General features: G+C 40.5%; 1 protein-coding gene across 1 annotated transcript in view; it reads right to left on the bottom strand.

Moving 5' to 3' along the window:
- Positions 1 to 483: 483 nt before the first annotated feature.
- LOC145574372 (uncharacterized) overlaps positions 484 to 26,541 on the bottom strand; it is a 28,080-nt gene continuing 2,022 nt past the window's right edge. Inside the window, exons 2-3 of the mRNA XM_081632146.1 lie at positions 1,234 to 1,525; positions 484 to 1,147 (exon numbers count right to left, since the gene is read on the bottom strand). Coding sequence (XP_081488272.1) covers positions 484 to 1,147; positions 1,234 to 1,525 — 956 coding nt within the window. The remainder of the gene's footprint in view (positions 1,148 to 1,233; positions 1,526 to 26,541) is intronic.

Raw genomic sequence — 26,541 nt, 5'->3', positions numbered from 1 at the left:
AGCTTCCTACACCGAGAATGAAACTGAAACCTTGATCCTCACCTATACACTTCAAAATTCTAGACAGGTACTTCATGTAAAGAACAAAAAGCAAAGGGGACATAGGATCCTCTTGTCTTAGGCCTCTCTTGCCTTGAAAGAAACCTTCCAGCCCCCATTGATATTCAAAGAAAAGGCAGCAGAAGTCATACAAGTCATCACCAACTTGACAAATTTTCCTGGGAAGCCAAAAGCATTCTGCATTTCCTCAAGGAAATCCCATTTAACTAAGTAATAAGCTTTCTTAATATCCACCTTCAAAAGACATCTACTAGGAGCATTACTTCTACCATAATGAGAAACCATGTCATGTATAATACTGTTATTATGAAAAAATTGTCTGTTATCCACAAAACCAGTCTGAGATTGAGATATGAGATCAGGAAGAATTGCTTTTAATCTCAGGCACAAAAGCTTAGTAATGCACTTATATACCACATCACATCAAGCAATGGGCCTAAAATCCACCACAAAATCAGGTTGATCTATATTTGGAATCAAAGACAAAGTAGTGCAATTAACTTCTCTGAGCAGTTTACCATTCTCAAAGAAATTCAAAACTGCCTCAGTAAATTCTTCACCAACAATACCCTTGGCTTTCTTGAAAAAGCAACTTGAATACCCATCTAGACCTGGAGCTTTATCATTAGGGATTGAGAACAAAGCTGCCTTGATCTCTTTCTTAGTGAAAGGAAGACCATTGAGCTTCACTTGTTCATCATTAAGCACATACCCTTTCTGAACAATATCCACATTGACTTTCACCCTATCCCTAAGATCAGTCCCTGAGAGCTTTTTATAATAGTCCACAAAGCCTTTAACAATACTTTCTGAACTATTGCACTTCACCCCTACCTCATTTTTCACAGTCATAACTTTCTCCTTAAATGTTTTCAACTTTATACTCATGTGAAAGAAAGCTGTATTATCATCCCCCACTTGAAGCCAAGAGATCTTAGCTTTCTGCCTAAGCTTAGAAAAGTAATTCTTCTTCACCTCATGAAATTCTCTTAATTTCTCAGCCTCAGAGCTTCTCAAGTTCTCATTTGTAGGGCAATGCTGCAACTTATCTTGTATCTCTCCAATCTCATCTTTCAACTTCCAATATCTAACATCCAGCTCAGCAAACTCAGCTTTATTCAAGGCTTTTTAAACTGATACTTCAATTTCTTCGGCTTCACCAGCATCCTATACATTGGAATACCTTTAACACTAGTGCTCCACACTTCCTTGACTATATCTTGGAAGTTAGCATGATCAGCCCACATAATCATGAACCTTAAAGTTATTATATTCTTGCACTTTTGATCCACCAGTCTCAACACAGCTGTACAATGATCAAACAAAAGCTCAAGCATGTAATGCACATAGGTCCCAGGGAACTGAATGACCCAATCTACATTAATCATGGTCATATCAATTCTACTATCCACCCCATCTTCATTAAGCTGCTTGTTATTCCAAGTATAATTAAGTAGCACCCATTCTATTTAAGTCACTCAACCCACAATAATGAACACAATCCTTGAAGTGAACCACTTCCCCTTGAGTGCACTGGCGGATCCACGTAATGACTTGGGGGGGGGGGGCACGTGCTTCCCCCCCCCCCCCCAAAAAAAATTGTTTACAAAAAGAGCCTCCTGTAAAATAAGATATAAAGATTAAACCTTGCTTACTTTACAAGGTAATTGAAGATGTATCAGTGGTGTAGGCAATATTTTCAAGCCTTTAAATCCCACTAGCTCAAACCCCACTGTGATCATACACTAAAGTACGGTGGCGTCCAAAAGGGAAGAAGATAGAGCAAAAGAGTCGCCAACAAGTTTTTTTTAGGAACTTGTAAACCGTTCACGAGGTGAAGGTTACACCCCTTAACGATCCAAGAGATCGTCAACTCCATAAGGTCTTGAACCAAATAAGGGTTCGGGGATGAAGGTACAAATCCAACCTAAAAGATATTGAACCTGCCCTAATAATAGGCCTCTACTTTATTCTGCTCGTATTCATGTGCGCTTTCTAATTAACATGCAATCATTAGGATTAACCCTAAACCTGTTTATCTATGTTGGTTGAATTTAATGCACAAATAAATCTATTATTGGCGATCACTTGAATTATAATCAAATTAACCCTAACAAGATTATTAATTATCTTATTAAGCATGATTACAAGTGCCAATTCCCTTTAAACATGCAATAAAGGTGATCAAGCAATAAAAATAAACATCAAGCAACAATAATAAATATCACAATAATAATCATGAATAATAATTATAATCATAATAATAAAATAAACATCAAAATAATAATATTCATAATCATCATAAATTATAACAATTACAATAATCATGTTCATGTTAATATTAAAGCGCAATAAAAATAGCAAGATCCTAGACATGATACTAACAAGATTAATAACAAACCCTAGCATGTCACTAAGCAATAAAAATCAAATCTTTAACCCTAACATGATACTAACTATCATAAATATTAGGAAGAACATAGGAAGCATCACATGAATCATATTTAACATTAAAGTTACCCTAGACATGATACTAGGAATATCATAACCACAATGTAAACATGATTTCTACATCATAATATCAATAAATCAATAAAGTACTTACTTTGATGCCTCGTACCTCTTTCTAATAACAAAATACACACGTTAGTAACTTCAAGGAAAGTAATAATCAAACAATCAAATTAAATAATTGAAATAGAGATTTTGGGACCAAACCCTCAGAAATTAAAACCTTTCACGTCTAGGGCGAAGGCAACTTCGAATATGGCTAGGTGTTTCTAGATCTTGCGAATGCGGAATTTTGTATGAAAACAAGGTAAGAAAGAATGAAAGAAAGAGATGAATGAATTAGAGAATGCTAAAGAAAAACTTGTGAATGAAAACTGATTGTTGATGAATAGTGAGAATTGGTCCATGAAAACGGAGTTTTTAATACGATATTTATAGAGAAAATCAGCTAAAAAAGATAATTTAACAAAACAGAGTCTGACGCTCAGAAAACAGAGCTGGCGCCAACCCTGGCTAGCTGGCGCCAGGCACCAGCACTAGGGCCAGGCGCCAATGGCTAGCGCCAGGCGCTAGGCCTGGTTCCAGGCACCAAGGCCTGGGGTCAGACGCCGAGCTTAAATTTAACGCGTTTTCGAAAATCCGATAAGTTTACCGTACTGGAGGATAAAATAATATAATTTAATTTCTTCGAAAATGCTATTTGATTTTGATTAAAACTCTGAAAAGTCACAAAAGTTAGTTTATCAATGCTAATTGAATTAGGAATGAAAAGAACCTTCTAGAAGAATCTAAAAGACCAAAACCATTCCTAATTGCATTAGGAATGATAAATCATATTAGGCCCTCCCCTAGATCATTGGGCCGCATATAAAGCTCAAACCGGGCCCAGTTTGGTAAATTGGCCATAACTTCCTCAATATTCATCGGAATTAGGCCTATAATATATCATTGGAAAGGTCTTTGCAAGCCCCATCCAACTACACTACTATTGGACCCATATCATGGACCAACCAAACTGGATTGGCTGTTTTCTTAAAATAAGTTTTCAAAAACAGAGAGAAGAGAAAAGAATTAAAAACTTTCCGCAACACCAGACTTTTCACACTTTCGTTTCATTCGATTATGATTCGACGTGAAAGGCACTCATTACTGAGTTTGATTTTGGGGAGACACAAATGGGTGTCTACAGAAGCCCCCACTTTGACTGAGTTTGGAGAAAGGCAAGTTTCGAAAACGAAAGTCAAAGTATCGATAGGGACGGAGAATGATTCAGAACGTTCTGCGATCCTAAATCAATCTTGTAACGCCGATACCTGCAAAACTAGCGTTAGTTAAACAGATAAAAGAGTCAAGAAACGCGTATCTTGCAGCGCCGAGCACACGTCTCTGAAATTAACCAATTGTCTTGATGACCTCCTGCAAGCTAGAGAATGCTATTCCGCTTGAAAACCGCTACGCCTGTAACTGCTTCCAAATTTGGAAGATTGCTTCGCCTGAAACGATCCTCCTCCGCATTGATAATATTCCACATCCTAGGGAATACTATCGAAGATTATTTCTCTTGAAACAATCTTCAGTTTCTTTTTGACAACTTTCCGCAAGCTAGGGAATAATGTCTTGCTGCTTCGATGTTCACTCGTCTCTGAACAAAGAGCTTCTTTTTCCGCTGTGATAGTCTTCGAAAAGATCACTGCTTCTTAATGTTTGCTATGCCGCTAGTACGTCGGCGCTTTGCTGCTTGTGAACCAGTATGTCGGTGCTTTTGCTGTGATGACAATCCTCTTTTCTTTGGGAATAGTTGCCAACACAACTCTTGTATGATGTATGACAATCCGACTTAGGGAAAGTTGTCAATGCTTCGTAACAATCCATCCTTGGAAATGTTGCCACAATGAAGCGACAATCCGTATCTCGGAAAATTTGCCAAAATCCAATTTTTGGAAAAGTTGCCAATGTTTCGTAACAATCTTTCATAAGAACTTTGCTACGATCGACAATCCACATCTTGGAATATAACTCTTGAAAGCAATCCACCTTGGAAATTTGCCAATGCTATGTGACAATCCTTTTAGGAAAATATTGTCACTATTGACAATCCGCGTCTGTGAACATTTGCAAAAAAGAGTTGACCGACAATCCACTTCGGGAAAATTTGCCATTTGCTGAAGACAATCCACGTTGAGGAACTTTTGTCGATATTTATGATGAGTAGAGACCTACAACAATCCTTTGGGAAATTTTGCCGTAAGGAACTGGGTGTATGACAATCCAATCTCGGAAAAACTTGCCAGCGATCTATGAATGTATGACAATTCGAACTTGGAAAAACTTGCCAAACAAAGAAGGAGCACGACAATCCACGCTTGGAAACTTTGCCAGAGATGACAATCCAATCTTGGAAAAATTGTCGTTGAAGAAGATGGACGACAATCCATTTTTGGAAATATTGTCAGTTGGGGATGACAATCCAATTTTCGGAAAACTTTGTCGTTTAATAAGAATGCGCGACAATCCATATTTGGAAATATTGTCGTTTGAGTGCTTGCTTTTGAACCGATTATAATGAGCCGGTGTTTTAGGCACTTAAGCTAAGTGAGACGATCTTTCATCATGTCAATCACTTATTGCGATTGTAATCAAACTGACTACTTAATCATGTCAAATTGCTTATAGGGGCTAAATGGCGTACCAAGGAACCCGAAATTGCTGTATGAAGTCGAAATCACCTCTCTGAGAGGCTTCGAGTCCTGTCGTTGCTGAGATATCTCTGGCGCAAGGTGCTGGAGTAGGGTCTTCCCTGTTCTACTACACCTGTATTTATTTTTGACTATAAAACTTTGCCAAATTCTTTAATCATCTTAGGGTTGACCTAAGGTTTAACATTGCTTGACTCATCGACTTGACACGACTCAAGGTATAAACTTGACTCGATATGATTGACTCGAGGTTGACTCGACTTGAAGTGAAAAGACACGTGTGACTCATGACCCGTGTGTGCATGGTGTTGACTCCATGTGACTCAAAAATGCAAAAAGCAAAAATTTTCCGTCATGTGTGGAGGGTACCGACTTTCTCCCGAAAAAGAAAGACGCGAAAAAGAATCGAAAGTTTGAAGATGCATGTTGAATGAGCTTAGTCAAATGTCATTTGATACTATCGTGCAAGGATTAATCCATCCTAGGCTATCTCAATGGTTGACTCAATGATGAAAGTATTTGGGTAACTTAGGCACGGAGGCTAAGTACTTCGTACTTCTATGTAATGACAATTATGATTGATGAGTGACGTGACAAAGCATGCTTCAGCGTTGTGTTAAGATTCCATAACAAAGGGTTCCTAAGGGAAGGTATATTTGGTCATGTATATGTGCAGTGTGTGAAAGTGATACTAAAGTTAGGCCGCAAGGGCTAAGTGTGTGGAAAGATATTATTTGTTGAAAGAGTCAAATGGTGGTGACTCTTAGGCTAGGTAAGCTAATGATGTAGGGATCAAGCCCCCAAGTCTAGCTCTAAGTGAATAGGGATGAGCATTGGAGATCCCTTGATATGATCATGGTGCAAGTGTGTGAATGTGAATATGAATGCATTTTTATTACGGCCGCACCTCGATGTGAGGTTGCCTACGTATCCGTTAGGAATCAGGCCGAATGTAGCTCTAGCCGAACCTCGCACAAGTGTGTATACCTCAAAAAGGTCTTTTTAAGGGTTGTAACATGGTTAGGCTAAAGGCTATAGAAGAAGGGGATAAAAGGCTCAAGACCCTATATAAGCCCCCAAGGTGTGTAACCTTGCTTTTGAATCTTTATATTTTTATGCTTGAGTTTCTACTCTTTTTTTTAGCTCTCTTTTTGCATTAGCATTTATCTTTATTTTTATGAGTGTGGGCAATCCCGATCATGCGGTCTATCACTCAATTGGCATTCATGTTTCTCAGGCACGGTACCGAGCACTCGATAAGAGACGCAATCTGAGACGTGTTCTTATCGAAGATATTTTCATATCAAAGACATTGGAACACTTGCCCTTTTGCACATTTTTATGATCATTTTATTTTTGCTTATTTTTATTTTGATCTTTTGAATTTGCTCAAGCTTTCTTTTAGAATTGCATAAGTTACACACCATCCCATCCCAAGGTTAGGTAGATGTAGGTTGAAAAAAGAAAGGTCTATCGTTAGACGAGGCTCAAAGTGGTTTATGAACAAAAGATTGTAAATTTGAAAGGTGAAAGGAGATATGATGTGGCTACAAGGGGTGCCTCAAATCATTGGTATACCTTGTGCTTAATTCGACATGTTTTTTTTTTTTTTTTTTTAATGCAATGTAATGAAATGATCATATGCAAGGAAATAAACGCTCATTTTTATTAGAAGAAAATAAAGAATCTACAAGATTAATCTAAGGGAAAAGAAAGGTGCCTAGGCTAGACTTATTGGAGAAAGGAAAAAATGAAAAAGAAATAGAAAAAGAGGTCATGAAATCCTGTCGTTGAAGCTCGCCTCTTGTCTTGTGTCGTTCGCTTCATCATCACCCAGTCTTCTCGCTAGTTAGGGGCAATGGGATCTTATTTGCCTCTATTAGATCTTGAATGAGGTTTTGAAACCTGTAGCATTCATCAGTATTATGACCGCGTCCTCGATGGTACTTTCAATAGGAGTTTGGATTCCATCTCGAAGATCGATTTTTTGGTGTTGGATCCTCGGTAGGGCCAATAGGTTTGATTAATCCTCGATCGTAGAGACGATCGAAAGCAGCATCGTAGGTCATTCCAATGGGTGTAAACTCTCGCTTGGGTTTCCTTTTAGATCCTTGATTGTCCATGGCTAAGACATCATTGTGGTCAAAGGTACTAACATTATTACTAGAGTGGGCGTTTTCGGAAGAAGAAGGATTGTCGCTCTTCTTTCCTTTCCAGCCACCGTGGTTACTATTGTTAGTAGCTTTTTGCTTCGCGAGGTCATCTTCGATTTCAATACCTATGTCATAGACGGCCTTGAAAGTATTCAAGTTATGTTGATATTTTAAGTGCTTTGAATGCTTTTCTTGGAGATTCTTGATAAGCATCCTCACAGACTCCTTTTCAGTGGGGACCTCAATCATCTTGGCGGAAGTTTCCCTCCATTTATTAAAGAAAGAAGTAAAGCCTTCATTCTCTTTTTGTCTTAGCATCTCAAGTTGTCTATGATCGGTTTCAACCTGGATATTGCACTTGTATCTATCAATGAAAGCGTTTACTATCGATTCCCAGGTAGTGGTTTTCTCCTTGTCAAGGGAGAAGTACCAATGTTGGCAAACGGTTTCAAGAGATAGTGAGAACAGAGAGGGAAAAACCTTTTTATCGATACCCTTAATACTCATTATGGTTTCGAAAGCTCTTAGATGAAAGTAAGGATTATCCGTTGCCTTGAATTTTGGGATGTCGTTGGCATTGAACTTCTGCGGAAGAAGATCTTTATCCACCGAGACCCCTTGTGATGTAAGCTCTTGAAACTTGTAATCGCTAGACAACTTGCTTAGGCTTTCTTGAATGAGGTCCATCTGTTGTTGCTTCACGGGGTCATCGATCTTGAGTGCGAGAAACTTCAGTGTCTCAGTCACGGTAGCCAGTTGGTTCTTAAGATCATTGACTTCTTCTTGAGTTGCCATTATCTTCTTAGCCTTCCTCTTTTGACGAGTCGGTTTATCAAAAAGCGAGACCTGAATAAAGAGGTTGTCCTTGATTAATCGCCCTTCTCTCCTTGACCAAGTACTGTGGAAAAAGAATTTGGGGATACTTATTGTTAATTATTTGACTCAAACTTTATTCAACATGCAATGGATGGAGGAAGTGAAGAAAGATTGGAATAGAATGTGAAGAAGATTTAGATGGAGGGATATGAAGAATTAGGAGTAGAATGTACCCCAACTCAAATGACGGAAAGACCGACTCATGCATGAACCTAAGACATGGTCAAGGTGACATATACTCAAAGTGTGTGCTAAGACTAGTGATTGTAGGTGACATGTTGAAACTCGTGTTGTAGACACCCATTTGTGTCTCCCCAAAACCAAACCCAGCGATGAGTACCTTTCACGTCGAATCATAATCGAATGAAACGAAAGTGTGGAAAGGTCTAGTGTTGCGGCAAGTTTTAATTTCTTTTCTCTTCTTTCTGTTTTTGAAAACTTTATTTTAAGGAAACAGCCAATCCAGTTTGGTTGGTCCATGATATGGGTCCAATAATGGTGTAGTTGGATGGGGCTTGCAAAGATCTTTCCAATGATATATTATAAGCCCAATTCCGATGAATATTGAGGAAGTTATGGCCAATTTACTAAACTGGGCCCGGTTTGAGCTTGATATGCGGCCCAATGATCTAGGGGAGGGCCTAATATGATTTATCATTCCTAATGCAATTAGGAATGGTTTTAGTCTTCTAGATTCTTCTAGAAGGTTCTTTTCATTCCTAATTCAATTAGCATTGATAAGTTGACTTTTCAGAGTTTTAATCAAAATCAAATAGTATTTTCGAAGAAATTATATTATTTTATCCTCTAGTACGGTAAATTCATCAGATTTTCGAAAACGCGTCGAAATCAAGCTTGGCGTCCAACCCCAGGCCTTGGCGCCTGGAACCAGGCCTGGCGCCTGGGGCTAGCCATTAGCGCCTGGCGCTAAGGCTGGTGCCTGGCGCCAGCTAGCCAAGGTTGGCGCCAGCTTTGTTTCCTGAGCGTCAGACTCTGTTTTGTTAAATTATCTTTTTTGGCTGATTTTCTCTATAAATATCGTATTAAAAACTCCGTTTTCAATCAGCTACATTCATAAACAATCAGTTTTCATTCGCAAGTTAAATCATTCATGCATTAGCATTCTTTAAATCTTTTGATCGTTCATCTCTTTCATATTTCCCAAAACTTTGTGTTCTCATACAAAATTCCGCATTCACAAGATCTAGAAACACCTAGCCATATTCGAAGTTGCCTTCGCCCTAGACGTGAAAGGTTTTAATTTCTGAGGGTTTGGTCCCAAATCTCTATTTCAATTATTTAATTTAATTGTTTGATTTATTATTATTTTCCTTCAAGTTACTAACGTGTGTATTTTGTTATTAGAAAGAGGTACGAGGCATCAAAGTAAGTACTTTAATTGATTAATTGATATTATGATGTAGAAATCATGTTTACATTGTTCTTATGATTCCTAGTATCATGTCTAGGGTAATTTTAATGTTTAATATGATTCCTCCGATGCCTTTTATTCTCTTCCTAATATTTATGATTGTTAGTATCATGTTAGGGCTAAAGATTTGATTTTTATTGCTTAGTGACATGCTAGGGTTTGTTATTAATCTTGTTAGTCTCATGCCTAGGATCTTACTTTTATTATGCTTTAACATGAATATTGTTATAATTGTGATAATTATGATTATGATTATTATGATTGCTATGATTATTATATTCGTTATTGTTCATGATTATTATTTTATGATTATTATTATGTTGCTTGATATTTATTGTTATTGCTTGATCACACCTTCTATTGCATGTTTAAAGGGAATTGGTATTTGTAACCACGCTTAATAAGATAATTAATCTTGTTAGGGTTAATTTGATTATAATTCAAGTGATCGCCAATAATAGTTTATTTGTGCATTGATATTCAACCAACATAGATAAACAGGTTTAGGGTTAATCCTATTGATTGCATGTTAGTCAGAAAGCGCACATGAATACGATCAGAATAAAGTAGGGGCCTATTATTAGGGCAGGTTCAATCTCTTTTAGGTTGGATTTGTACCATCATCCCCGAACCCTTATTTGGTTCTAGACCTTATGGAGTTGACGATCTCTTGGATCGTTAAGGGGTGTAACCTTCACCTCGTGAACGGTTTACAAGTTCCTAGAAAACTTGTTGGCGACTCCTTCCCTTTTGGACGCCACCGTACTTTAGTGTATGATCACAGTGGGGTTCAAGCTAGTGGGATTTTAAAGGCTTGAAATTATTCCCTACAGTTTTTGGCGACTCCACTGGGGAGGATTTCTATTTTAATTCCTGAATTTGTTTCGGCAATGATTTAGAATGAGTGGATGAGACTCGAAAAGTTCTAAGTATTTCATGTGCGTAATTTTGATTAACATTATTGTCATATGCATAAAAAGGATCTCATTAGAAAGACCATCCGTAATGAGTCAAAAACATAGGATTTTACACGTAGGAAATTTGAGGAATGTCTTTCACAACTAGGACTGAAATAACACCGCGCGAAACTGGAAGATTTTATCGATCACAGAAAGCTGCTGAGGCATGTGGGAAGTAGCGTCAGGGGTCAGAGCTTGGCGCCACACTTTTAGCCGTAGCGCCAGACGCCAGTATTGGCGCCAGGCGCTACAGTTAAAAGTTGGCGCCAGTCTCTGATTGCTGGCGACAATTTCCCCCAATACCGAGCCAGAAATATGCGTTCTAATTTCGACCGGTTTTTCGTATTGTTTGCTCGATCCTACTTCCTGATTGAATTTTTTTTCTCACTTTTCTGAAACCCATATGTGTTCTACATATGGACATAACCCTCTGGGAATTCATGCTCCATCTACCCGATTGAACGCTCCGTGCAACAAAGGGTACATCCGAGATGTTGAATTCACCAAACCATGGAAGCGAGTCTTTTTCTAAAGCTTGCGGTGTCCCATCCACTCGCGCCAACCCTTCACGGTTAGGCTTCCGTGCGGTGCATCCGGACAATTAACCATGGACCCTCTTGGACTAAGCCATATCCCGAACTTTAGAGAACTAGAGCCATGGTTAGGTTGCGAACGCATTGCATCATATTGTGCCTACTTGACTAATTGTGCATTATTTGTTGTGCATATATATTCTATGTTTCTCTTAACCGTTTGTTGACTTGTGTTGAGATTAAATAAATTAATGACTTAAAGAACTTTGCCGAATTAATTAATTAATTAATTATTTAATCCGAGTCAATAAAGTCTATTTTTTCAATCGAAATTGACCTAGTACGACTTTAGGCTAACCCCAGTTGACTAATAATACCGAAAACAGTCCCAGACCGAAGCTCCACTATTGGAGCCAAGGTCTGAGCTGTAGCGCCACGCTATGGTGTGTAGCGCCTGACGACAGCTATGTTGTCTGGCGCCAACCTCCACAGTGTGACGCCAGTCCTGTCGCTTGGCCGACATTTCGGATTATCTGTCGAGTCATCACCTAAGGTCTAATTAATCAGTTTTCTGTTTAATTCGGTTAATTTTGCTGCCAATAATGTTTAATTGAATCAATGATCGAGTTTAGGCACTAAGTCCCATGGTCTTACACAAGAGTCCAAGCATGTCACTTACACTCAATGCACACACCAATACACATGCTTTGACCATGATTAAGAGAGTCTTGTGTGCTCGTTTTTTCCGTCATTTTTTTTAGGGGGGTAAGTCGGATATTAATCCTCCAATATAAAAATAATAATACTTAGTTCCCTAAAAATATGTACGTTATTTTTGCCAAAAATATGCACCCCTTTTTTTCTTAAAAAAAACCATAAAGTCAAGTTGATTCGAGTCAAGTAATTAAAACGCAAAATGGTTTAATTTACAGCGCGTGGTCAAGAAACCAAGGACGATTAATCAAAGATAACCTCTTCGTACAAGTCCAACTTTTTAACAAACCTATAGCTCGCAAGAGGAAAGAAAGGGTTATAATGGAAACTCAAGAAGAAGTAAATGATCTTAAGAACCAACTGGCTACTGTGACCGAGACACTGAAGCTTCTCGCACTTAGGATCGACGATCCCGTGAAACAACAACAAATGGACCTCATGCAAGAGAGCCTAAGCAAGTTGTCCAGTGACTACAAGTTTCAAGAGCTTACATCACAAGGGGTCTCGGTGGACAAAGATCTTCTTCCGCAGAAGTTCAACGCCAACGACATCCCAAAATTTAGAGCAATTGACAACCCTTACTTCCATTTAAGAGCATTCGAAACAATAATGAGTATCAAGGGTATTGATAAGAAGGTCTTCCCTTCTCTTTTCTCACTATCTCTCGAGACCGTTTGCCAACAATGGTTCTTTTCTCTCGAAAAAGAAAAGACCTCTACCTGGGAGTCTATAGCAAACGCTTTCGTCGATAGGTACAAGTGCAACATTCAAGTCGAGACTGACCATAGAGAACTTGAAATCCTCAAACAGAAAGAGAATGAAGGCTTCACCTCTTTCTTCAACAAGTGGAGAGAAACCTCAGCTAAAATGATTGAGGTACCAAGCGAAAAAGAGTCTGTGAGACTGTTTATCAAGAATCTCCAAGAAAAATATTCCAAGCATCTTAAATATCAAAATAACCTCCATACCTTTAAGGCTGTTTATGACATTGGGATCAATATTGAAGATGACTTGGCTAAGTCAAAAGCTGCCAACAATAACTCCAACAGTGTCTGGAAAGGAAAGAAGAACGACAATCCTTCTTCTTCCAAAACCGCCCACTCAAATAATGTTAGAACCTTTAATTTAAGAGAAGTTCTCGCCATGAACAACCAAGGACAAAAGAAACCATTTAGGAGGAACTTCACTCCTATTGGCATGAGTTATGACACCGCATTTGATCGATTAAATGCAAAAGGTCTTATAACTCCCATTGGACCATTTGGGGATCCACCAGTGGAGAAGAGGTCGGTTAACTGGAACCCCAATGCACACTGCAAGTATCACCAAGGTAGGGGCCATTCTACTGAAAGCTGTTGGAAGCTTAAGGAAGCTATCCAAGACCTAATTGACAATAACAAACTGCCGTTACCCCCTGCCAGTAAGAAGCCAAGCATCGACAATGCACCTCTAGCTCATACTCTGGCTATCTCTGATGAAGAAAACGAGGTTGACCCCTCATCTCTCATTAAACCTGTCGAAGAAATCAATACCATAGAAAAAGAAGCGGAGATCCTTTTCGATGTCAAAGATAGCCTTTCAGAACCGGCAAATAAGGAAGACATACAATTGCTCACACTGTCTATGAAGGAGGCATCACAACTACTACGTGAAGCTCTTAAGGTTATGAACGAACTCCATAAGAAATATGATGAGCTTCCATGTCCAAAGGAAGAACCTAAAAGAGAATTCACACCAGTGAGAACGAATTATGAGGCAAAGTATTTTCCCTTACAAGTCACTGAAAAACCCAAGAAGAGCAATAGAATCTACACTCCAATTGGGATCCCATATGTGCAAATGTTCGAAATGCTCTCCGAGAGTGGCGAGGTCAAACCTCTCGAACCGAGACCATTTGAGTCGTTAAAAAGGACAGATAGATATTACTGTCAGTACCATCAATCAGGGGAGCACACCATAGAAAACTGTTTCAAGTTCAAGGATTTGGTACAGAAAATGATTGATGAAAAGAAATTAGTCCAAGTTCAGCAAGAAGAGGATATAACCGTTAATGGAGTTTGGGACAGTGATGAAGAAGACGTCTACCTAAAGGACATATTAGGACCTTCACCTTCTGTATCATACACCACAGATGACATTTGGGCTGAAGAAGATTCATCAATAGATGTACTGACAAGATCTGGGAGAATGCGTCCTCCCGTTTCAGCGCAACCTATGCCCACCATACAACAAGTTCCCATACCTATCATCGAAGACAATGATATTGTTAAACAGTTTAAGAAGACAAAAGTTGAGATGAATGTGTGGAAGTTCCTGGCAACATCTCAAGAGCATAGGTTGGCTGTAATGAATGCCTTGGATAAAATCGGGATAGATTATGACACTACTCCTGAGGGACTAGCCAACTTCCTCACAAGTGATCTTCCTAGTCCGATTAACTTAATCACCTTCTCGGACAAAGATTTACCCCCAGAAGGTGACAGACATTACAAGGCATTAAATCTCACGGTAGTCTGCAAAAGGATGAATGTTCCCATGACTCTTGTAGACAATGGATCGGCTATCAATGTCTGTCCACTTAGAACTGCGAGGATGCTCGGCATAAGGGATGAAGACTTAACTCCGTCCACACAAGGAATAAGAGCCTACGATAATACTCGTCGTCAAGCTCTTGGCAAAATAACCCTAAATGTAACGGCAGGAGCAATAGAACATGCTACTACTTTTCAAGTAGTAGACATCAAAGCCTCATTCAATTTGTTGTTGGGACGCCCTTGGCTTCATGATCTAAAGGCCGTCCCTTCATCTCTCCATCAACAAGTGAAAGCCATAGTTGGAGGAATCCCAATCACTATTGATGCTTCGCCTATGAGAATTAAATCCATAGAGAATCCAATCATCAATGTGGAGCACGACGAGGATGATGAAGACCTATGGGGATTTAACGAAGAAGTCTCCTTAATCCAGGAGGATGAAAGGACATCTCTTTGCCATGACCCCCATTCCAACATGATTGTCGACACCATGCTGAAGAAACATGGACACTTCCCTGGGATGACCCTAGGAAAGAAGAAAGGGATAGCAAAATCGGTGGAGTCACCTGGCCATCCTAAGCTAGATACTTTCGGACTTGGTTTCGAACCGACTCGGAAAGATCTCAAGCGGGCCCAGGAAAATTTGAAGGCGCGTAGGGACGCTCGCATTCAAAAGAAATCAATTCCAATGGATCAGTACCCTCTTACGCTTAATGGTCAGTTCATAAAAGAAGGAGAGGACTATCCATGCCATGAATTTCCCGAGCCATTTGTTGTAAACGGCATACAACAACCAGGATTCGAGATTTTCTTGGATTGCTACTTCACTGATGAAGTCCCAACTCCCGTCCACAAAGAGAAAGCACCCCCATGCTTTGACTTTAACGTCATGGGATTATTGTTTGGGCGAGAAAAGAATGAGCCAACTTACGAATAAGATAACTCCTCGCTCATTCAAACAGTCCTACAAAGTGAAAGCTTCGACCCCTCGAAGATAATTACTCCAGCCGAAGGATCACTACAAGGGTGGCGCAAGACTATCAAAGTGACTACTCCAAGCGGAAGGAAGACATCAATCACGACAGGGCAAGGACCGATGTTCGAAGAGTCGTCTGAGTCAGAGTCTGAGTCAGAGTCTTTCCCTTTAGAGTCTTCTAAGTCTTTAGTAGTAACACCTCCCCTTCCTATTTCTTCTCCTAGGATAGTTAGTGATCCAGTCCCTGAGGACATATCACTCTTTGATGTAATGATCTCAGAGTATAATAATATTTCTCATTCCCCTTACTTCTTGTGTTCTTCCCTAACCCAAGATGACGAGCATTGCTTAGCTAACGATGAAAAAGACAAAGAAATTATTAAAGCAATGGAAACACTCGAAAAGAAAACACCGGTAATTGAAGAAACTGAGACAGTTGACATTTCAAATGATTCAATTCATAAAAGAGAAGTTAAAATCGGACTAACATTGAATAAACAAGAAAGAACCGATTTAATTAACTTACTTAAAGAATTTATCGATGTATTTTCTTGGTCATATGAAGATATGCCAGGCATTAATAGAGAAATAGCTGAACACACTATACCACTAATCCTAGGAATGAAACCTGTAAAACAAAAGTTGCGCCGAATGAAACCCGACGTAGCACTTAAAATAAAAGAAGAAGTTCAAAAACAAATAACTGCAGGTTTCATCAAGGTATCTAAATACCCCGAATGGGTCGCCAACGTTGTCCCAGTTCCAAAGAAAGACGGAAGGGTAAGGATGTGTGTCGACTATCGAGATCTAAATAAGGCAAGTCCAAAGGACGACTTCCCTTTGCCACACATCGATATTCTGGTAGAAAACACGGCAAATCACGCGCTTCTCTCATTCATGGATGGATACGCAGGGTACAATAAGATTCTCATGGCAGAAGAAGACATGGAGAAAACAACCTTTATAACACCATGGGGCACTTACTGCTACACGGTAATGCCATTTGGGTTGAAAAACGCGGGTGCTACTTACCAACGTGCAGCAACTGCCTTACTTCACGACATGATGCACAAAGAAGTCGAGGTATATGTCGACGACATGATTGTGAAATCAAAGGACCGTCCAGGCCATCAAGTAGCCTTAAGGAAATTTTTCGAAAGGCTAAGAAAATATAACATGAGGTTGAATCCATCGAAATGTGCTTTTGGAGTCACCTCAGGCAAGCTCTTGGGATACGTCATAAGCTCTAGAGGAATAGAGGTAGATCTAACCAAGATTAAAGCAATCATGTCGATGCCACCGCCCAAGACTGAGAAGCAGATTCGAGGATTTATTGGCCGGTTGCAATACATAAGTAGGTTCATATCAAAACTAACAACGATATGTGAACCAATCTTCAAGAAGCTCAAGAAGAATGTACCAGTAATATGGGATGACGAGTGTCAAAAAGCCTTTGACAAGATCAAAGCCTATCTCGCAAATCCTCCCGTATTAACGCCAGCGCTCCCCGGAATACCTCTTAGGTTATATTTGACGGTTACCAAAGAGACAATGGGAGCCATGCTAGCACAAGAGGTAGAAGGCAAAGAGAACGCAATTTATTACCTAAGTAGAAAGATGCTCGAATACGAAACACGCTATACACATGTTGGTGCATACCGTTTTCGTAGTCTCCCGATTAGATCCACTCAAGTATCTGTTCGAGAAATCTACACTAAATGGACGTATTTCAAGATGGATAGTCAATCTAGCCCAGTTTGATGTACGGTTTATGCCTCAAAAAGCTATTAAAGGATCCGTGGTGTCAGAGTTTCTAGCAGATTTTCCAATAGAGGACTCGACGCCAATACAAGACAACGAATTTCCAGATGAAGACTTAATGGTCACTGAAGATGATACTTGGACCTTGTATTTCGACGGAGCCTCAAACCAAAAGGGATGTGGCGTCGGAGTGCTACTAGTATCACCTAAAGAAGAGCACGTTCCAATCTCAATAAAGCTTGATTTCGACGTTACCAACAACGCTGCTGAATATGAAGCATGCGTGGTAGGCCTTGAAACAGCCTTGGCATTGGGAGTAAAGAAGTTAAGGATATTCGGAGACTCTTCTTTGATCATCAATCAGATATCTAAAAGGTGGAAAGTAAGGAGCGAAAGCCTAGCCCCTTACCAAACCTATCTGGAAACTCTTACCGATCAGTTAGAGAAGGTAGAATACACATATCTACCTAGAGAAGAAAACAAATTTGCTGAGGCCTTGGCAAGATTAGCCTCAATGGTTAGGATTCCCACGGAAATCGAGCAAATGCCTCTAACTATCGAAAAAAGGCACAAACCAGCATATATCCAGGCTATAGAAGACGACGACTTAGTCCAAGGCGAAGAAGAAGAAGAACCGTGGTAAACAGACATACTCAACTATGTCACCAATGGTTAATACCCTCCTCATGCTGACAAAAGAGCAAAGCGAGCCTTAAGACTTTTGGCTTCTCAATATGTACTCATAGACAACGAGCTACATAAAAGGGTACCTAAAGGTCGAGCCCTCCTATGTATAGGAAAAGTGGATGCACAAAGAGTAATGAGAATAGTTCACGAAGGAATCTATGGCACTCATGTAAATGGCAAAATGTTAGTCCAGAAAATAATGCGAGAAGGATATTATTGGACTACAATTAATAGGGATTGCCATCAATATGTAAAAAGATGCCCTAAGTGCCAAATTTACGCCAATTTACAACATGTCCCTCCATCTTTGCTCTACACCTACACATCGCCATGGCCATTCTCTACATGGGGAATTGACATAATTGGCAAAATCACTCCCCAAGGAACAGGAGGCCACGAATTTATTCTAGTAGCAATTGATTACTTTACAAAGTGGGTCGAAGCACAATCATATGCTAAACTCACCGCGAAACATGTAGCACTCTTTATCGAGAGAAATATCATTTGTCGATATGGAGTCCCACATGAAATGATAAGTGACAATGGAACTCACTTTCAAGCCGAATGTGAAGAATTGCTACAAAAATATGGCATCCAACATCATCATTCGTCCCCTTATAGACCTCAAGCAAATGGAGCAGTCGAGGCAGCTAATAAAAATCTAAAGACTATCATCGAGAAAATGACAGAAAATTATAAGGATTGGCCTGACAAGCTTCACTTCGCATTGTGGGGTTATCGCACGTCAATTCGTACATCAACAGGAAATACGCCATTTTCCTTAGTATATGGAATGGATGCCGTACAACATGTCGAACTAGAAATACCATCTCTACGCATTGCGCTAGAGAGTAAACTCGATGAAGTTGAAAATGGACTAGGGCAAGATATGAAGAATTGATTCTACTCGACGAAAAACGACTAGAAGCTCTACATCACACTCAGTGTTACCAAAATCGTATGGCTAGGCATTTTAATAAGAAGGTCAAGACAAAAATATCAAAGTAGGGGATTTGGTATTAAAAGCACTAAGGAAAAATATTTTAGATACAAGGGGAAAATTTAGACCTAATTGGTCGGGCCCCTACAATGTCAAAACAATCCTGTCAGGAGGTGCAACAAAACTAACTGATATGGATGGCAATGAATTCTCAAACATGACCAATCTCGACCAACTTAAGAAATACTACCCATAATTACTTGAGTAGGATACTCAAGAGAGCTACGTTCGGCCTGATTCTTTAGGAAAGGATACGTAGGCAACCCTTTACGGGTGCGGCCACTTTATTTTTCGACATCTCCGCATTCCAGAATCAATTAAAAAGTCAACAGAAAATCGGCAAATTATTGGCGTCGCAGAATAGAGCCTGACGCCAGCCAGAAGTCATCAGTGCCAGTCGATGGAATTGGCGCCTGGCGCCAAACCCCAATTACTGGCGCCAATTTGGGAATAAAATCTGGGCAAATTTTGGTGTTTTTCGGAAAATTTTCGACTTCCGTACTCGAAGAACTTCTGGAAAATTAATTTTTTCCGATTTTCATTGCTTTAATAAAATAAATTTAAAGTAAACAATTTAATTGAATGCTAAAATTTCATTAATAAAATAAAATTACATTATTGATGGAATCTAAATAAGGATGAAAATAAATTAACTTTAAATAAAAATAACCGTCTAAGTCTAATAAATCTAAAGCTAAGATATGTTTTTAATCTTTCTTTTCCTTTCTAGCTCTTTTCCAATTCTTTTCTGCTTCCTCCTCTTCATCCATTACTTTAGCTAGTAGGCCTCCTTTAGAGGACCTACATTCAATTTTGGAGTAGATGGTCTCCCCCTCAGCTAGCACTCCATGCTTCTTCTCCACCCAAACTTTTTTGTCTGTGGTGTTAGCTTTCCTTTTTCCTTTGTCTTTGGTAGTATTTTTCTTCCTAGGCATTGTAGGTGTTTTGAATTCAATTCTTGCATCTAAGCGTTCTTTGGCAGGAGTCACCCTGTCACCTAGACGATTCTTCACATCGGTTCTACCCTGATCAATGGAAGATTTCTTCAGCAACCATTTCTTTACATCATTAGGCAAAGAAGGAGGAACCTTTTGGGTAATCACTTCCCATAAAGGTCTAGCGCTCCAATAAGCATCGAATCTATCTATTTCTTGAGATACAGGGTACTCATAGGGAGGACGAAGATCCCCGGAAGGAATATTCTGAAGCAAGCCGTATTGTCTTTTCACCCTGCAGGGATAATAATAGGTTACACGAGACAAGCTTGGAAGACGGCAGAAAGGTTGCTTGTTAACACAAACCATCCTTTCTATTTTCCACCATGGGATGACCCACTTGATGGCAAAATCACGTGATTCAAATACTTTTCTCCACCCATGACGCCCAATTTTAGGGATGCGCTTCTTCCTTCTCACGAAGCAATTGGGAGTATATTTTTCAATGTCATCCGGAGGGCTAATTAATCCTAGCCTCACCATTAGCCACATCTGTAAAAAAATTGCAATGCAAATAAATTATTATTACAATACAAAAATATATTTTTTGATTTCTGTAATTAAAAATATTATTTTTCTACCTGTAATAAAATTGGAGAACCGCGAAGAGGCGCTTTTGGGTCCCTTTTCATGTCATCTAGACTAATCATAGTCTCTCCAACTATTAATGGCATTGGATTCCTCCCTGATTCAATCTGTTCTAGTACAATGGTGATAATTGACTGACCCTCATTATTTTTACCACTGCTAAGAAAAAATTGATTGAGCATGCAAAATAAGAACGCCCTTCTTCTATATATATGTAAAGATTCAGAAAGAGGTTTATCAAAATAATGACGTGCGAATTATTTCAAATTAACTATGTTGCCATCCACTATTTTTGATAAATCCCTTTCCTTCAAATTAAAGAAACGCTCAAAATCCTTATAGTAGTATGCGTCTACTTTAGGGATTACTACGAGGTCTATTGCAGGGAAGCCTAAGATAGCACCAAATTCCTCTGGCAAAGGGCTAATCTCATCATACCCTATTCTGAAACAATGCGTATCAACATTCCAAAATTCTAAAGCGGTATGTATGAAGTCTAGGTCTAGATCTACCCCTTTGATGCCATAAATTCCCCCCAAGTGAAATAAATCTAATTCTTTTCTGTCTCTAGCATTAAGAGATCGACACCATTCATGAGTGTATTGGGTGAAGGTTTTAGTGGCTAAATACATAATTATTATTTTTTCTAAAGAAGAGAATAATTTTATTCGCTGGAATTATGAGAAGAATCGGCTGGGCAAGGGGCTATTTATGCACATATTGCGAAGAGTTTTAATCAAAATGAAACACGGAGTCAGCGTCAATTGGCGTCAAACCCCCGAGCTTGGCGCCAACCGCCAGAGCTTGGCGCCACACGCTAAGCTTAGCGCCTGGCGCCACGCGCCATATTGTGGCGCCAGCTGGCACCAAGTCACCAAGACAGCCGCGCGTGCTCAGCTTGCGTTTTTAATATTAAACTCGAGTCGGTTAATGACTTTATGGCTCCGTTTAATTCTCATAAACACCTTTTTTTTTTTTTTTATCTTTTTTCTTAATTAATTAAATATAGCTATTATTTTTAATTTATATTATTCTTTTTTGGACTTTATTTTAAATTCCAGAACCCGACATTTTTATTCGTTTCTTTTCCTTTTTTTTTATTTTTTCTTTTTGGGGGAGAGAGTCGGATAATATCCTCCATCAATAACAAAAATGATGGAATTTTTGCGCAAAATTGTTGTCACACTTTTCTTGCACACACAAACATACACATAAATCAAATAAACTCATAATAAATTCATAATAACATAAAAATACAAAATGTGTCTAAATAATGAGTCAAAGGCAAAGTTCTATAAAAAGTCAAAATAAAATATATATACAGGAACAAACTACGGCGCCGGAGGACGTAGGCCCATCATGCTACAAAACTGCGTCGTACGAGGAGTCACTTCTCCACCAGCTCCAGCTTCAGCACCAGCTCCAGTCTCCGTGGGAGGAGGAAGACTCAAGATAGGACCACTCCAGCCAAGATCAACCTGTGGCTGAGGCCGCGGAGGCTGCTGCGATGACAAGCCGACCTCGTACATCCCACCACCACTGAAAGCCGAGGTAGCCTCTCCTACCGGTGCAGCAGGAGCACCCTCAGAGGAAGATCCAGAGCCCTCAGCAACACCGGCTCGAGCATCCTCAGAACGACCGCCTCTACCCCCTGACGAAGTACGACGACGTCTCGAGCTAGACCTCGCCGGATCTCTCCGCCCCTCAGGTCTCGTACGGGTGTGAGAAGCGATAGGCTGGCCCTGCAAAAGGAATTAAATCAGAAACAAGGTAAAACTGAAGCAATAATGCAGAAATAATGACTAAAGAAAAGCTACCTCTCGGACAACGTCATCCCGACGACAGGTGGCTGCATTCCTCATCCGGACGAGCTGGCTCCGGAAGGCATCTATGCATCGTGCCATAGCCGAAACCACCTCGCGTGAAAACTGTCAGAAAAATAAGTCAGCAAAAATGCATGATATATGAACACAAAATTCTGAAAAATAAACTAGGCTTACTGTAGTGTGGTGGCGAGGAATTGACCGCTCTACAAAGCGCTCACCCTCGAGAGCCGGAGAAATCATCTCCTCGATCGGCCCGTACATCCCCTGGTAGTGGATGGACATACGGGGTGGCACGAACTCAGCAGCACCGTCCTGATAAAACGGAGAAAATTAGTAAAGTATTACTTGGGGGCTACTTAGCGAAAAATAAAAAGCTAAAGAATCTTACCCTTACATCCTCAGCCGGTACAGGGGCTGGAGCTAACAAAGGTAGTAGGTCCTCAGCATAACACCGCCCGAGGATCGCATGGGATCGCCAAGGGGTACCAGCTCCCTCGGACATGCTTGACAACCGCACCTCGTCGATTATATGACGTGGTGGAGCGACAGGAACGACGAAAACATCAGAAGAGTGTCTAGCGACCCTCTCTCCTAAGTGCGCGACCGCTCCATAGGTCCCTAGAAAGTAGCGACGCTCAGCAGAGTACTGTGCGGCTAATCCAGGGACTGTCCAACCGCCCCACGGTCGATATACCACCTCAGGTCCCTATAAAAAGCATCAATCAGGCAAGAATATATCTAAAGCACCGCGGAAGAGTCAGAATAAGCACTAAAAGTCATATCGAGATGATCCAGCTCCGGACACGTGCAGTAGACATGTCCACATGGTGGCCGCCCCAAGAGGCGCTCACCGGAAATCCCTTCGGCGATGGTCTCGCCGGCGAAACGGAAGGAAAGTACTCGTAGAACCAGATCTACAAGGAGTTAAAAGTGAGAATAAATGCTAACTAATATGTAGGGCTAAACTTTATAGGGAATAATATTTACCTCTACGACCTTCTAAAAAGCGGACAAAGCGACGTTCGTCCTAAAAGACCGGTGACGACACGAGTCCCTCAGCGCATAAACAAAGTCAGCATAGGCCAAGCTGGCCCAGTCATAAGTCTCGATCCGCTGGAGATCACGGACGGCAGGGAGGTAGTAAAGCAATGCCCTACTACCCTTCTCAGGGGAGAATGTCCCTGACAACAACATCAGCACAAAGATGCGCACCTGCTGCTCTCGGGTGGTCGCATCGTCATCAAGAGTCGCTGCCAGCGTCGAACGGCGAATCCCTCTAGCACTAAACTGAGTCGTCTCGACCTCAGCTCGGGCCCGAATAGCAATCGGCCCCAACAACTCCTCGACCTCTGAAGAAAAGACGTCGATCCCACCGTCGAACGGCAGTGGCACAGAAGTGAACTCCAGTCCTGTGATGAGACTGAAGTCTGTAGGGGTGACCATCATCTCGCCCCAAGGAAAATGAAAGGTGTTGGTGGTGTCCTAGAAGAACTCCACCAAAGCGCGCACTACGTGATGACCCTCGCTGGAGGCGACCATAGCCTCGGAGGTCTTAAACAGAGTAGCTAGCCCGCAAGACTCCCATAGGAGCCTCGTCTCAAGATCCCTAGCGATGTGCATCCTGCACAAATCGCCTAGACCGTCACAGCCAGAGCCATGATGCCGTGTCCTCCCGGGCTCAGTACCCTGTCTCACCCTCTCGGAGATGTGGTGGACAGGGGCGAAGAACAGAGTCCGCTCGTCCCACTCCGGAAATCGACCAAGCGAAGTGGACGGCGTGGCGTCGTCCTCTACGGGCTCATGCTCCCGTCTAGTGTTTCGGGACCGTGAACCCGAGCCTCGTTGTCTAGCCATGCTACATTGTGCAGAATCATAATAAATTAAGGTTCTATAGTATCTAAGGTTCGCCTAGCCGTATGATACTATGTTCGCAAAAACAGAGTACGTAGTACTAAAACAGAGCACAAATTCAAATTGAGCATAAACATTTTTCAAGAAAACAAACAATTTCTTGCAACACTATAGTGATTATTGTGACAAATTGGACAAGAATTGCTAGCAAAAATGTCAAGAACGAGTCACATTGTTCTTCACGACCTTAAGAGGTCCAACAATGGCAAATTGCTTATTTCTTCACCAAATTGAGTCAAACAAGTCTCAAATTACTCCTAAGGCAATATACAAACATAATCAAGCAATTTCATGGCATAAAACTCGACAAACAAAGAAAATTGAGCATCATAAAATTCGAATTTTCATGAAATTCGTGAATGTTCATGTCAAGAATTCATAAAAACTGATGTGAGTTTACATAGATCGGGAAAATAAATGAAAAGAGCTTTGATTTGCAACAAATTTGAGCAAATTCGGTTGAAAACGAGCAAGCAATGAGCAATTGAAGCTTTCGGTTTCCTCGAGCAGTTTCGCGATGAACAGAGCAGCGAAATGAAGAGGAAATGGGAATTTAAAGAGATTCCCGTGCTGGCGCCAGTCCCTAGACATTGGCGTCACGAGTTGGGCTTGGCGCCTAGCGCCAACGTCAGCGCCTGGCGCTAACGCCTAATAGCTGGCGCTGATGGTCTTTCAGCGACGCCAAAGCATCTAGCCACCTGATGAGGTTGTGCTAGCCTTCTACAACATATTTCGGGTTCCTTGGTACGCCAGTTAGCCCCTCTAAGAAATTTGACATGATTTAGTAATCGGCTTGATTACATAAAGTGATCGACCTGATAAGAGATTGTCTCACTTAGCTTAAAGCGCCTAAGCATTGACTCATTAGGAAAAAAGGCACCGACATATAGGTTCAAGAGCAAAGGGCATCGACGTACAGGTTCAAAGCAACAAGAACGCCGACGTACAGGCATAGCGGAAGCAAAGTTCAGGCGAACTTTTAAAGATCGACAGGCGTAGATCTTCGGTAATTTCCTTTGGAAAATTATCGCATCAAATGAGGATGACTTCAAGAGAAGATATCTTCGACAGCGTTCCCTAGCTTGCGGAGAGTTGTCACGAACAACATGAGGATTATTTCAAGAGAAATAATCTTCGATAGTATTCCCTAGGATGTGGAATATTGTCAATGCGGCTGAGGATTATTTCAACAGAAATAATCTTCGATAGTATTCCTTAGGATGTGGAATATTGTCAATGCGGATGAAGATTGTTTCAAGAGAAATAATCTTCGATAATGTTCCCTAAGATGTGGAATATTATCATTGCAGAGAGGATAGTTTCAGGCGAAGCAATCTTCTAATTTGGAAGCAGTTACAAGCGTGGCGGTTTTCAAGCAGGATGACATTCTCTAGCTTGCAAGAAGTCATCAAAACAATCGGTTACTTTCAGAGACGTGTGCTCGACGATGCAAGATACACGTTTCTTAACTCTTCTATCTGTTTAACTAACGCTAGTTTTGCAGGTATCGGCGTTGCAAGAGTGATTTAGCATCGCAGAACGTTCTGAATCATTCTCCGTCGCTATTGCTACTTTGACTTTTGTTTTCGAAACTTGCGTTTCTCCAAACTCAGTCAAAGTGGGGGCTTCTGTAGACACCCATTTGTGTGTCCCCAAAACCAAACCCAGTGATGAGTACCTTTCACGTCGAATCATAATCGAATGAAACGAAAGTGTGGAAAGGTCTAGTGTTGCGGCAAGTTTTAATTTCTTTTCTCTTCTTTCTGTTTTTGAAAACTTTATTTTAAGGAAACAGCCAATCCAGTTTGGTTGGTCCATGATATGGGTCCAATAATGGTGTAGTTGGATGGGGCTTGCAAAGACCTTTCCAATGATATATTATAAGCCCAATTCCGATGAATATTGAGGAAGTTATGGCCAATTTACTAAACTGGGTCTGGTTTGAGCTTGATATGCGGCCCAATGATCTAGGGGAGGGCCTAATATGATTTATCATTCCTAATGCAATTAGGAATGGCTTTAGTCTTCTAGATTCTTCTAGAAGGTTCTTTTCATTCCTAATTCAATTAGCATTGATAAGTTGACTTTTCAGAGTTTTAATCAAAATCAAATAGCATTTTCGAAGAAATTATATTATTTTATCCTCCAGTACGGTAAATTCATCAGATTTTTGAAAACGCGTCGAAATCAAGCTTGGCGTCCAACCCTAGGCCTTGGCGCCTGGGGCTAGCCATTAGCGCCTGACGCTAAGGCTGGTGCCTGGCGCCAGCTCTGTTTCCTGAGCGTCAGACTCTGTTTTGTTAAATTATCTTTTTTGGCTGATTTTCTC

This window comes from Chenopodium album, chromosome 2 (genome assembly GCF_948465745.1).
Source record: "Chenopodium album chromosome 2, dcCheAlbu1.1, whole genome shotgun sequence".
Taxonomy (NCBI): domain Eukaryota; kingdom Viridiplantae; phylum Streptophyta; class Magnoliopsida; order Caryophyllales; family Amaranthaceae; genus Chenopodium; species Chenopodium album.
The sequence above is the reverse complement of the archived record's forward strand: the minus strand, read 5'-3'. Positions and strand labels throughout refer to the sequence as shown.